Source organism: Hyla sarda, chromosome 4 (assembly GCF_029499605.1).
Source record: "Hyla sarda isolate aHylSar1 chromosome 4, aHylSar1.hap1, whole genome shotgun sequence".
Taxonomy (NCBI): Eukaryota; Metazoa; Chordata; class Amphibia; order Anura; family Hylidae; genus Hyla; species Hyla sarda.
The window spans coordinates 286,189,794-286,203,269 of NC_079192.1; the positions used below are offsets into that span (position 1 = coordinate 286,189,794).

Here is a 13,476-nt window from a genome sequence, read left to right on the forward strand (position 1 = left end):
TTCGTCATATATTCGCTAAATTAGCATATTCGTAATATTCACCTTTTATTTTCACATATGCGAAAATTAGCATATACAAAAATTAGCATATGCGAAAATTCGCGCGCCAGTCTCACACAGTAGTATTAGAGCCTTCTTTACACCACACAAGCTGGAAGCAGAGAGGGGGGATCACTGTGATGTGTACTGTGAAAAAAAACAAAAAAACGAATATTCCTAATTACGAATATATAGCGCTATATTCGTGAATACCCGCGAATATGCGAAATTCACGAATAAAATTTGCATTGCGAATGTTCGCGAGCAACACTACTCATGATCCTGGATATGCAATGTAGTATATTCACCTTTAATCCTATGTAGATTTTTAAAAGTGGAATTTCCAGATTTGGAATATCTACAACATTTATAGTAGCAGCCAAGTGGAGGAGATTTAAAAACTCTAGAAATTGACCTGCAGTGTGGATTTCGGATCTCAGTTTTGGTGTCAGAAATGCTGAAAATTTCTTGTATATTTTCTCACAAAGGGGATTTACTAAGACTGGCAGGTCACATGCCAATGTTGAGTAAACTCCTGCTGACGTTTGTTTTGGCAGATTTATTAAGAGGCACTGTCCCCTAACTAAATCTTCATGTCCTGACCCACGCAGTGAAATCAAAGCTGGTGATTTCAACTGTGACTTACACCACGTGACTGGCGTAACTCTGTTTAATATCGAATTATTATATAATAGGGTTTGGAGATGTTCATTGTGTTTATGTCCATGTGACTTGCTGTAAAGCATATAATTAAAGGGGTTATCCACCATAAGGTGATTTTAGTACGTACCTGGCAGACAGTAATTGACATGCTTAGGAAGGATCTGCGCTTGTCTTGGGGATAAATGGCTATGTTGTGAGATTACCATTACCTGTTTGACTTATGTTTTTTTGACTACAAACCCCACAATTCCATTTTCCTCCCTCCCACACATCAGCCATTGAAACAAAAGACCTGTGGTTTTCAATCAGGGTGCCTACAGCTGTTGAATTAGTTGCAGATTGATCCCTCCACCCATCGAAGCAGACAGACTCCTTGTCATCAGCTGACTAATGAGTCAGGTCTCGGCCACATTGCAAGCTGGGGAAAATCCAAGACAACAGTCATTTTGTATGCTGGTAAAAATAAATAGTGGGGTGAAAATCACATAAGAATTGTGAGAAAACCATCACACACACACAGGTTCTTACACTATATTATGAACTACACTAACTTTACAGCTCCTGTAGCATAATCAAATAAAAAAAAAATCCTGGAATACCTCTTTAAATGCTGTTAAAAACAGCTCAGGCAAAATGGCTGCCTATAATAATTTTAAAATCAGAAAATAAAAACAGATTAGAGAAACAGAACATTTTTCAGTATCAGGCTCTACTTAACGCTACATTCACTTTAATAAATTCCCCCAATATTTTTAGGAATATTAGAGTTGTATCTTTGGAGGATCTATAATTAACATAACAAATAATATTATTCATTCCTCCATATAAAATGAGGGTCACTTGGATGTTTGCATATACATAAAAGAACTGTAGCTGAAATAAATAGCAATATGTAATAGTCTGATCAGGTATGATATTATGAGAATACAGCTGTGGAGCGCGACATTGGTTGTGCCATCAAACACTAAAGGGGAGATAAAAACCGGAGAGATTTTCCCATAACAACCAATCACAGCTCAGCTAATAAGCTCTGGTAAAGTGAAAGCTGAGCTGTGATTGGTTGCTGTGGAAAAATCTCTCCACTTTTTCTCTTACACAGTTTGATAAATCTGGGTCTAAATGTTTCAGGAACCCGAGTGTTTACCTCTCAGTTTTATTGAGTTTGTCAGTCTAAACAGCGACTGTTTTCATCTACGGCTAAAGTAGTCTTGAGTATTGATGAAGAGGATAGAAGCTCAATAATATATCAATAATATGTTATCAAACGGACAAAGACACTATTAAAATAAATGCTTGTCATTTAGAAAACAAATTTACTTATTTACCATTATCCCTTAGAGATTATAACATATTTCTGAAACTGCATCCAAATATGAAGATTACATGACTAGATCTGCCAACAAAGCGGTGCAATGTCTTCACCAGATAAAAACAATGGCCCAGATTTATCAAACTGTGTGAGAGAAAAAGTGGAGGGATTTTCCCACAGCAACCAATCACAGCTCAGCTTTCACTTTACCTCAGCTTGTTAGCTGAGCTGTGATTGGTTGCTGTGGAAAAATCTCTCCACTTTCTCTCTCACACAGTTTGATAAATCTGGGCCAATATCTCCCATTAAAGAACAACAAAGCTGGTCAGTTTTAGTTATGAGCGGCATTGCCCATATTCGAATTTGCGATATTTCACGAATATATAGACGAATATTCGTCCTATATTCGCGAATTTCATGTATTCGTTATATTCGCATATGCGAATATTCGCGTATTCGAGGAAGAAAACAGTGAGGGGGTGGGCAACTTTACTATTGGTTGCTATGGATATTGTTGATAACCACTGACAAGTTTATTTGCATAATTTTAGTTGGCCCACAAGTAAAAAGAAGGAAAATGCGAATATTCACATATGCGAATATGCGCATATGCGGGAAAAAGTGAATATTCGTCATTTCGAATATATAGCGTACATATTCGCAATATTCTCGAATTTGCAAGTTTGCGATATTCGCGTAAAAATTTTTAAATGTGAATATTCGCGCCTAACACTAGTCAGTTTAAATTATAGATTGTCATACAACGTTGGTGCCATAGCTTCATTTCTCGATCTCTTCTGCCCCTTAAAATATATGTCGTAATCTGGGTGCATGTCTGTGACTGACAATAGTACTAAAGAAATATGTTCCGGATCCAGCAATTCCGTAAAACATCAATCATTATTTGTAATCCACAGCGTTAAAAATCTTGCAAGATAGCACTCACGACACACCATCTAGCCAGTGATACACTGCAACATGGACGCGTTTCGATCTGTCTGAGACAAAAAACAATCATACTTCATTTTTCATTTCTAAAATTGCTTTCTAAAATATGAGCTGAGCTGTGATTGGTTGTTAGGGGCAAAATACACAATTTTTATCTATGACAGATTGAGACATCTTGGCCAATGTATTTGATTTTTTTTAGCGAACTTTGCTATGGATCTGCAGCATATCTACAGCAAAGTCGGCAACTACTGCTAATTTATTGTGGATTTTCAAGTACTCATTAGGCCATCTTCACACAATGGAATTTTCAAGCGTAATATGAGGCTATGTTCACATGCCTTTTTAAGCCTTTTTTTTGCCCTTTTTTTGCCCTTTTTTGCCCACTTTAATTTGGCCGTTTTGTCGTGTAGTTTATTTGGGCATTTTGCCATGAAAAGGGACGAACACTAAATTTTACAGCTATAGCTACAGCTGTAAAAACAGCAGTGTTTTCCAAACAGTGTATCTCCAGTTGTTGCCAAACTACAACTCCCAGCATGCCCGGACAGCCTTGAGTTGTCTGGGCATGGTGGGAGTTGTGGTATTGCAACAGTTGCAGGCACACTGTTTGGAAAACACTGATATACAGTATATGTACAGTATAAAAGCAAAGAGCTGTTTTTCTACTGAGTTCAGTTGAACTCATTGCGGAAAATATGGGCAGGTTTCGGGCCATAAAAAGGCATTTGAACCCAGTTTAGTGTTTGGAAACATAGCCGAAATTTCTGTAATTTATTAAGCTGTGTAAAGGGTTAAATGCAATGTAGTTATGTCATGGCTGATATGGCTCTGTTTTCAAAAATAGTAACATCTAAGCTGGATTTTAACGCTTTCAAGTTCACTTACAACACAGTTGAGAACAAGGATTTCCTACTTTGAGAATTCACGGAATTAATAAGCAGGATTCTGTATAATTACTTAATTCATGGATTATCTGAGACGATCAATGAACAAGATAAAGTATAAATGTTCTTATGAATACTCGGACTTGGTACTAGAAACAGTCCTATACATGTCCACCAGAGGGCAGACTATCCCCTGTTTGGAATAGCTGCAGAGTAATCTAACAAAAACCTTTGTACCGTTTTAGCCAGCAGATAGAAATAAAGAAAGAGAAAAATACTCAAAATGTCCACAAAGAGGATAACAAATTGCAAGTGTTCCAGACTACTTAGGTGTCTTCTGCCTGCTGAATACTATTTATCATCTTTTAGCTTAACTTAAAGACCAAAAAGTGGACCAAACACTGACCAAGATACTACCTATGGGAAAGATTTATCAAAATCTATGAAGTGTTGCCCAGTTGCCCATAGCAACCAATCAGATTGCTTCTTATATTTTGCAGAGGACTTGTTATAATGAAAGAAGTGATCTCAAGGGTTACTATGGGCAATTGGCCGATTATTCCTCTGCACAGGTTTTGATAAATCTCCCCCTTTGACCCCAGCCTTAGACTGTGTCCTAATGTTCAGGTTTTTTGTGCAGTCTTTCAAACCAACATCAGGAATGGATTTTTTTTTTTTTAAAGAAAAGTCTTAGGGGGAGATCTATCATTGCCTTTAGAGCTTTTTTTTTTTTTTTTCTTGCGAACGCCGGGCGTAAATGTCGCAGGTTCACCTAAATGCTTTCTTTTTGCAACTTTTGTGGAGATGCAGAAAGTACCAAACAGCCTTACCTTACCTTACCAGCCTTTTTTTTGTCTATGTTGTGGCGCAGTTCAGTCGCAAGCAGCATATTTAGCGACTTTTATGCACCTTTTCATATAGACAGTTTCACTCTTTTTGCCTATCCATAGACCATGCAGTGGTCACGTATTTATCATTTGCAACTTTTGTCAAAAGTCGCTATTTTGTGCGCTCATCACTGTCCCCCCACTACCCTCTTCCATCTAATATATATATGTGAGTATACTTCATTAAAGAAGAATACATTCAGCTGAATTGGTGAGTCGCCGATGTTTTCCTTTTCTTCTTGAATATATATGAACATTGCTATCTACATCAGAGCACCACTACCAGCGTACCCAGCTACATCTAGATCCAGCATTTATTCCTGTACTTCCATCGCTTTACGCAGTGCCGCGTTACTCTCTATTGTGAACTATACAATAAAATGTATTGAGAAAAAAAATACAGTGAAACCTCTATGAGGAGACCACCCAAATTTGTTATAAAAAGTGTTCTTCTATGAGGGTTGTCTGCTTCATGAAATCTAGTCCGGATAAGGAGGTGGTCTGGATAAGGTGTTCTTTTGCAGGGGTTTCATTGTACACGATACCTGACTGAATATACAACAAATTTGGACTGAGCAAGGTGAAATAAAAATAAGACATGCTCCAGTTAAAGGGGTATTCCAGGAAATACATTTTTTTCTTTTATATCAACTGACACCAGAAAGTTTAACAGATTTGTAAATTACTTCTTTTAAAAATGTAATCCTTCTAGTACTTTTTAGGGGCTGTATACTACAGAGGAAATGCTTTACTTTTTAGATTTCTCTGATGTCATGACCACAGTGCTCTCTTTTTAGGAACTGTCCAGAGCAGCAGAAAATCCCCATAGCAAACATATGCTGCTCTGGACAGTTCCTAAAATGGACAGCAGAGGTCAGCAGAGAGCACTGTGGTCATGATATCAGAGAAATCTAAAAAGTAAAGCATTTCATCTGTAGTATATCGCCCCTAAAAAGTACTGGAAGGATTAAGATTTTTTAATAGAAGTAATTTACAAATCTGTTTAACTATCTGGCACCAGTTGATTTAAAGAAAAAAGTTTTCCATGGGAGTACCCCTTTAAAGTTAAAATGGGCTGGGTCCTTAAGGGGTTAATCCTTGGCATTCTGAGATATGGTCGCATTGTAGCTATATTATATGAGATTTACGGTATAATCTAAATGTCCCATTGAGTTTTAAATTACAAAAGTAGCCAGATCCCTTGACACCACAGGTTTCCATTCTGCATTTGAACTAGATATTCCCTAGGCATATTTTATTTCAAGCATGTTATAACCTACATAAAATACTACATAATACATAATAAATACATAATACAAAATAAAAAAGTGTCAACTAAAATGTAATATAATAATTTTGTTCTAAAATTGTTCAGTCCCCATCACATTTCTATGATCTTATCATGTAAGCCGAATTGCTTTATTTTTTAGAGTACCCCTTAGGAATACGTGAGGGAAAAACACAATTCTACAACTTTTTTGTTGTTGTTGTTTTTATGCCATTAACAATGCAGTATAACTTACTTGGTAACGTTATTATATGTAAATATACTATTTTATGGAATCTGCATATATTTTCAAGCCTATTGAACTCACAGTTATATAATGTTGCTTTTAGTTAATGCTAAGAAGTATGGTTAGCAATAACATCCTTAAGAAATACCTGACATCTGAAGACTGAATCAATGTGCATGTTTGCCCTTTCATTTTTTCTTAGACATGAACTTTTAGAAGAGGCCAGAAGAAAAGGGCTACCTTTTGCTCAGTGGGATGGACCAACTGTGGTATCCTGGCTTGAGGTTAGTGACGGGAATTTTTTTTTATCTAGAAATAAATATAGACAAAAATAGGCTTTAAAGGAGTACTTTTTTCCTTTCTCTTACCTGCCAACGAGCCCCCGGAGCTCCGGTACACTCCGGTACAGGTGTTCGGTCCCCGGGCTGTATTCTTCTTACTTCCTGTTATCCCGGCACGTCACACGGAGCTTCAGCTTATCACCGGCCGCAGCGATGTCCTGCATCGGCCGGTGATAGGCTGAAGCTCCGTGTGACGTGCCGGGCTAACAGGAAGTAAGAAGAATACAGCCCGGGGTCCGAACACCTGTACCGGAGCACCGGAGGAGCGTATGCAGGTAAGAAAGAGAAAGTGTGTTTTCTTTTAGTTTGCAGCCCGGACGGGATAAAAGGAAAAAAGTGTGCGCCGGAGTACTCCTTTAACCTTCTAAAATTGGAAAGCCTTCCCAAATTGTATATTTTTGGCATTACTACCCACAAATAAATGTATTTAGTAAAATGTTCATCATCTCATGTTCCAAAAGTAATAGAAAAGGTAAAGACCTTCGTATTTCATTGAAGTTGTATTTTTATAGAAACCATTTTGGGGTGCATATAATGTGTGGGGGAATGAAACATAATTATTCCATTCATTTTTTCATAAAGAACATGTTTACTTTATTCTATGAGATATTACAATTACTACAATTTCAAGTTCATAAACTTTTTGTCTTTTTGTCCAAATTTTCATCCGTATATGGTTTATAAAATGATGTCTGGTTGCATCCGTTTTTTAAGAAAAATACGTATACATTTTTAACTTTTCATTCCATTATGAATAAAGTTTCACTTGTTTGATTGAAATTTACCGGATGGAACCGTGTGCACATACGGTTCTGTACGGTTCCCAATGACTCCCATGTAAAAAAAAAAAAAAAACTTATAAATTTCAATACGGTTTTTCACCCAAACCAAAAACCATGGTAGGTTACTGTTTTGGGTACGGGAACAAAAAAAATGAAAAAAACCTACAGGATGCAAAATGGACACAACCTGATGCATCTTTTGCATACAGTTTTCAATGGAGAGTCAATGCATATGGTTTTCAATACGGTTTCGAACGGTTTTCAAATTGAAAACGTTTGCGGGAACAGTATTACAAAAAAGTGGTGTGAACCCAGCCTAAGTGGGTGTTTATAAATGTTAAACACCCCCTTCCCCAGGATCTTCTAAAGCCATAAAGGAACAGCAAGAGGATCCTTGATCTTTCTCCTGTATCAGACTGAAGTGAAAGCTGCAAGAACATGCTGCTCCCATTTTAACCTGCTTTAGCTGAGGGTATATCAGGTCTGACTTTAAAACAAGATGAAAATCATGACCTTAAAGTTTCCTTACGTGTTCAATCTGTGCTTCATCAAAATGGTATTGTCTACAACCAGTTAAATAAGAAATGTGTTAATACAGAGTGTCTTAGGTATATGTCAGCATCAGATGCGTAACTTATTGCTTCTGGGCCCAAATGTAAAATCTCCAACATTTTTATATTGGTCTCTTATGGGGCAGATGTACCTTGGTGCACCCCCTATAGTTATGCCCCTGATCAGCATCCCATCCATTGTATACCATGGCACACTGCTGCAGGACCAATCACTTTAATGATCCGAGCAAACTTAGCCAATGACTACATTTGGGTCTCTTTGTGCAAGTATACCTTTATTTAGTGGCACAGTAGACCATCTGAGTAAACATGTATGTGCAGAAAGTGGTCTAATTTAGTCCAATGTTTCCCAACCAGGGTGACTCCAGCTGTTGCAAAACTACAACTCCCAACATGCCTGAACAGCCGTTGGCTGTCCAGACTTGCGAAAAGCTGTAGTTTTGCCCTAACTGGAGGCACCCTAGTTGGGGAAACTTATGTAGTCACTTGCTGAATAAGTTTGGACTATTATTGTGAATGGGTCTGCTGCAGTACACTGTGGTATGCATTCCATGCCTCTTTTTTTTAATTTTTTTCACAGGATGCCGATGTATACTTAGAAGACACTGCATGAATGCAATGTGAACCAATGTGAAGGGTATGCTCACGTGCATATTTTCCGCTGCAGATTTGTTGTAGCAGATTTTGTTACCCATTGAAGTCAAATCTGCAGCAAAAATACACATGTATGAACTTACCCTTAGCGGGTTAATTAAGAACTTACCCTTAAAAAAAATACTAATACTCTTCATTTTAATAGTGTTGAAGTATTGGTATGATGTTATGTCAAATGAGAAAACATTTTTAGTTATTGAAATGTTGAATCTTTAGAGGGGATTTCACACATAATTTTTTGTGGATCCAACAGGAAGGAGAACTGTAAGTTCTTCATTTTATTTTTCCCTATCTCTTTTGAATCCCCTTTTGGATTCCACAAAAAGCTTCGTGTAAACCCCCCTCTCCTAAAATACGTTTGCTGTACTATGCAAAAGGATTGAATAGTGCATTTTTTATGGATGTTTCCTTTCCCTCTTTTTCTGTAGTTATGGCTAGGAATGCCAGCCTGGTATGTTGCAGCTTGTCGTGCCAATGTTAAGAGCGGTGCCATTATGTCTGCATTGTCAGACACTGAAATTCAGAGAGAGATTGGGATCAGTAATCCCTTGCATCGTCTGAAACTCCGCCTTGCTATTCAAGAGATGGTCTCACTTACAAGTCCATCAGCCCCTCCAACATCAAGAACCGTGAGTCTAACTCTTTCTTCTTCAATTTAATAAAAGTTACTAAACTTCTTGTTGCCAGTGAAAAATTTTTTTGCTTATCACCAAAGGTGATGTCCAAGCACATGAAAAAGGTGAAGCAGGATTGGATCTTCCTCTATACCTTGTGTTTGAACTTTGATAAAGTGTCTGAAATACTTGGCACACTTTGACAAATGTATGCATCGTTTCAACAAATTTGGAGCAATATGTAATTTGTAAACCTTTAAACTCCGATGTTGGTCTGGCGACAGAATTCAGTATTTGTTTAAATCTGCTGGCAACTTCATAGCCTGAGATTTGCCTGCTGCTAAAGTGAGCAGAGTATGGATTTGGCAGAAGTCCCATAGACGTGCATGGGACTTCTGACAAATCCTCATCTTGCTTACTTTAGCAGCAGGCAATTCAAATACATATCCTGCTGGCAGCTCAACATTGGAGTTGTGCTATAAATACATATCATTTATGGCACTGTTTTTTAATCTACATCATAAAGTCAAATAATCTTAGTACCTGTCAAGTGCAATCTAACAAGGTGGATCTCAGACCTAAAAAGATTGTGTGTCCCAGCTATAAATACAGTATCATTGTGACATCTACAGTTTCAATCCCCTTCTCTGCCAAGAATCTCTGCTTTGCTATAAAGACATTCTACCCCAATATGTGAAAGCATGGTGGGTTGTACCAATGATTATAGCCCGGCAATGCCAAGTGGTTGTTATGGGCAGGACCACCATCAGGAAATTTGGGGTCCCATTTAGTTGAAGCATCTTTGTGCCTATTTACCAAGAGCTGTAAAAAGAAACAGGCAGTTTGTCCCCTGATATACGGTATTCTATTTTCCCTGGGCCCCTCATGGCAGTACTGGAATGACAGCCCTAGTTGTGTACCATGTTTCAGTGACTGTAAATATATATATTTCTCTTAGTTTTTGTGGGACACCTCTGACACTGGTTGTATATTTGCTGATTGTGATGTTATTAAACTATTAACTTACAGTGGTGCTGACTTTCTTCTTTAATGCTGCTTACAAATGTGGATCTCACCATCGACTCCATGGGTCCCTTCATTAGCCATCTGGTAATGTATGGGTTACTCATGAGGAAATGGAGAATCTTACAGCTCCTGCCAAAACGGTTGGTCATTATTTTATTTTTTACTACTAAGACAATGGTAATGATCTTAATTCTAAAATATAATATCTGAGCCACTAAACCTGTGTAGTCTATATATATCATAAAATTATTCATTTCATATATTTAATGTAATGGAGTCGTCAAAAGTGCATAAATATGATCGCATCAGCTGTAGTACATATATGATATATATATATATATATATATATATATATATATATATTGCTCAAAAATAAATAAAGGGAACACTAAGATAACACATCCTAGATCTGAATGAATATACTAATCGTATGAAATACTCTTGTCTTTACATAGTTGAATGTGCTGACAACAAAATCACACAAAAATTATCAATGGAAATCAAATTTATCAACCCATGGAGGTCTGGATATGGAGTCACACTCAAAATCAAAGTGGAAAACCACACTTCAGGCTGATCCAACTTTGATGTAATGCCCTTAAAAGTCAAAATGGGTCTCAGTAGTGTGTGCGGCCTCCACGTGTGTATGACCTCCCTACAACGCCTTTGCATGCTCCTGATAAGATGGCAGATGGTCTCCTGAGGGATGTCCTCCCAGACCTGGACTAAAGCATCCACCAACACCTTGATAGTCTGTGGTGCAACGTGGCGTTGGTGGATGGAGCGAGACATGATGTCCCAGATGTGCTCAATCGGATTCATGTCTGGGGAACGGGTGGGCCAGTCCATAGCATCAATGCCTTCCTCTTGCAGGAACTGCTGACACACTCCAGCCACATGAGGTCTTGCATTAGGAAGAACCTAGGGACAACTGCACCAGCATATGGTCTGAGGATCTCATCTCGGCACCTAATGGCAGTCACATGGAGGGCTGTGTGCCCCCCCCCCCCCAAAGAAATGCCACCCTACACCATTACTGACCCACTGCCAAACCAGTCATGCTGGAGGATGTTGCATGCAGCAGAACGTTCTCCATGGCGTCTCCAGACTCTGTCACGTCTGTCACATGTGCTCAGTGTGAACCTGCTTTCATCTGTGAAGAGCACAGGGCGCCAGGGGCGAATTTGCCAAACTTGGTGTTCTCTGGGAAATGGCAAACGTCCTGCACGGTGTTGGGCTGTAAACACAACCCCCACCTGTGGACATCAGGCCCTCATACCACCCTCATGGAGTCTGTTTCTGACTGTTTGAGTGGACACATGCACATTTGTGGCCTGCTGGAGGTCATTGTTCTGGGCCCTGGCAGTGCTTCTCCTGCTCCTCCTTGCACAAAGGTGGAGGTAGCAGTCCTGCTGCTAGGTTTTTGCCCTCCTACGGCCTCCTCTATGTCTCCTGATTTACTGGCCTGTCTCCTGGTAGCACCTCCATGCTCTGGACACTATGCTGACAGACACAGCAGACCTTCTTGCCACAGCTCGCATTGATGTGCCATCCTGGATGAGCTCCACTACCTGAGCCACTTGTGTTTGTTGTAGACTCCGTCTCATGCTACCACTAGAGTGAAAGCACCACCAGCATTCAAAAGGGACCAAAACATCAGCCAGGAAGCATAGGAACTGAGAAATGGTCTGTGGTCACCACCTGCAGAACACCTCCTTTATTGGGGTGTCTTGCTAATTGCCTATAATTTCCACCTGTTGTCTGTTCCATTTGCACAACAGCATGTGAAATTGATTGTTAATCAGTGTTGCTTCCTGAGTGGACAGTGAGATGTCACAGAAGTGTGATTGGAGTTACATTGTGTTGTTTAAATGTTCCCTTTATTTTTTTGAGCAGTGTAATATCAGCCAAAGCATATATAATGGTAGGAGAGATAGTACATATATACTAGCCTCAATCATAGTGCCCTTCATAGTGCCTATATAATACAAGCTATAAAGGTCACACAGGACCTCTGACCCCTTAGTCAAATGTTAATGAGCTGATTGGAAGGGGGTCCCATTGCTGAAATTTCCACTGATTACAAGAATGCAGGTGCAAATTCCCCCCGACATGAATGGAGCAGACTGTGCATGTATGGTCATCACTCTATTCTCTATGAGGCAAAATCTGATCCCCCCCCAGAGTATAAATGGAACGTTGTCCATGTATGCACAGTTCACTTTGCTCATTCTAAGGGAATAGGTTACCTTTGTTCTTGTAATTTGTGGGGGTCCTAGCGGTGGGATCCCTACTGATCAGCTAAGTATTTAAATCATATAGTTAGGGAATAACTTTATATTGTCTTTTTAATTGTTTGGTCCGTCAGGTTAATGTTATGATGCTCTTTATCTCTGGTTTGGAGGGTCTGTTTGATACTGCTCAACAGCATGCTTCTCTAGTTTAAGAAGTTTGATAGAATTTATTTCATTGATTTATTTAATATACAACGCTTTCAATCTTTAAACTACACATTTCCTTTTTTTGTCCCCTGTGTTTTATTGATGTTTTCTTCATGACAATGCAGAAAGAGTCAGAAGAAGGAAGTTGGGCACAGGTATGAACCAACTTAAAAAATATTTTCTATTTATTTTGTAATCTTGGTAAGTATAAATAAAGTGTGAGAACAATGCCTGTCGTTCAGCATCCCCGATCAGTCCCAAAGCAGTAAATAGCATGGCCATCATGCATGTACACTGCCACTACATTTACAAGGAGCATTTGGGAATCTCTGTTGTTGTGATCGGTGAGGGCCTTGGTAGTTAGCCCCTTAGTGATCACACATTTATCATCTATCCTGTGGCTAGGTGATAAATGCTTTTCCTTTTAGGTTTTGACATCTTCTGATGAATGGTTACATTTAGCATATTTACATGTATATTCGGTAAAATAATATACTATAATTCTCTCATAAACACTATTTATAATTACGGCTTGATTAGATTTTCATCTACATGTTAAAAGAATACTGTGGTGCCATACAACTTATCCCTTAGCCAAAGGATAGGAGATAAGTGTCTGATCATGGGGGATCCAACCTCTAGGACCCCCTACAATCTCCTGCACGGCACCCTGGCTCTCCCCAGGAACAGAATGTGATGACTCTTGCACAAAGTGGTCGACATGCTCTGTTCCTGGGGAGAGCCGGGGTGCCATGCAGGAGATCGCAGGGGGTCCCAGCGGTCGGACTCCCTGCAGTGC

General features: G+C 39.0%; 1 protein-coding gene across 7 annotated transcripts in view; it reads left to right on the forward strand.

Moving 5' to 3' along the window:
- Positions 1 to 13,476, forward strand: part of PPFIA2 (PTPRF interacting protein alpha 2) — a 398,714-nt gene that overhangs the window by 337,043 nt on the left and 48,195 nt on the right. For all 7 annotated transcript variants that reach the window (XM_056574441.1, XM_056574435.1, XM_056574436.1 and 4 more), the window contains 4 exons: positions 6,450 to 6,531; positions 9,025 to 9,225; positions 10,314 to 10,376; positions 12,803 to 12,832. In XM_056574441.1, coding sequence (XP_056430416.1) covers positions 6,450 to 6,531; positions 9,025 to 9,225; positions 10,314 to 10,376; positions 12,803 to 12,832 — 376 coding nt within the window. The remainder of the gene's footprint in view (positions 1 to 6,449; positions 6,532 to 9,024; positions 9,226 to 10,313; positions 10,377 to 12,802; positions 12,833 to 13,476) is intronic.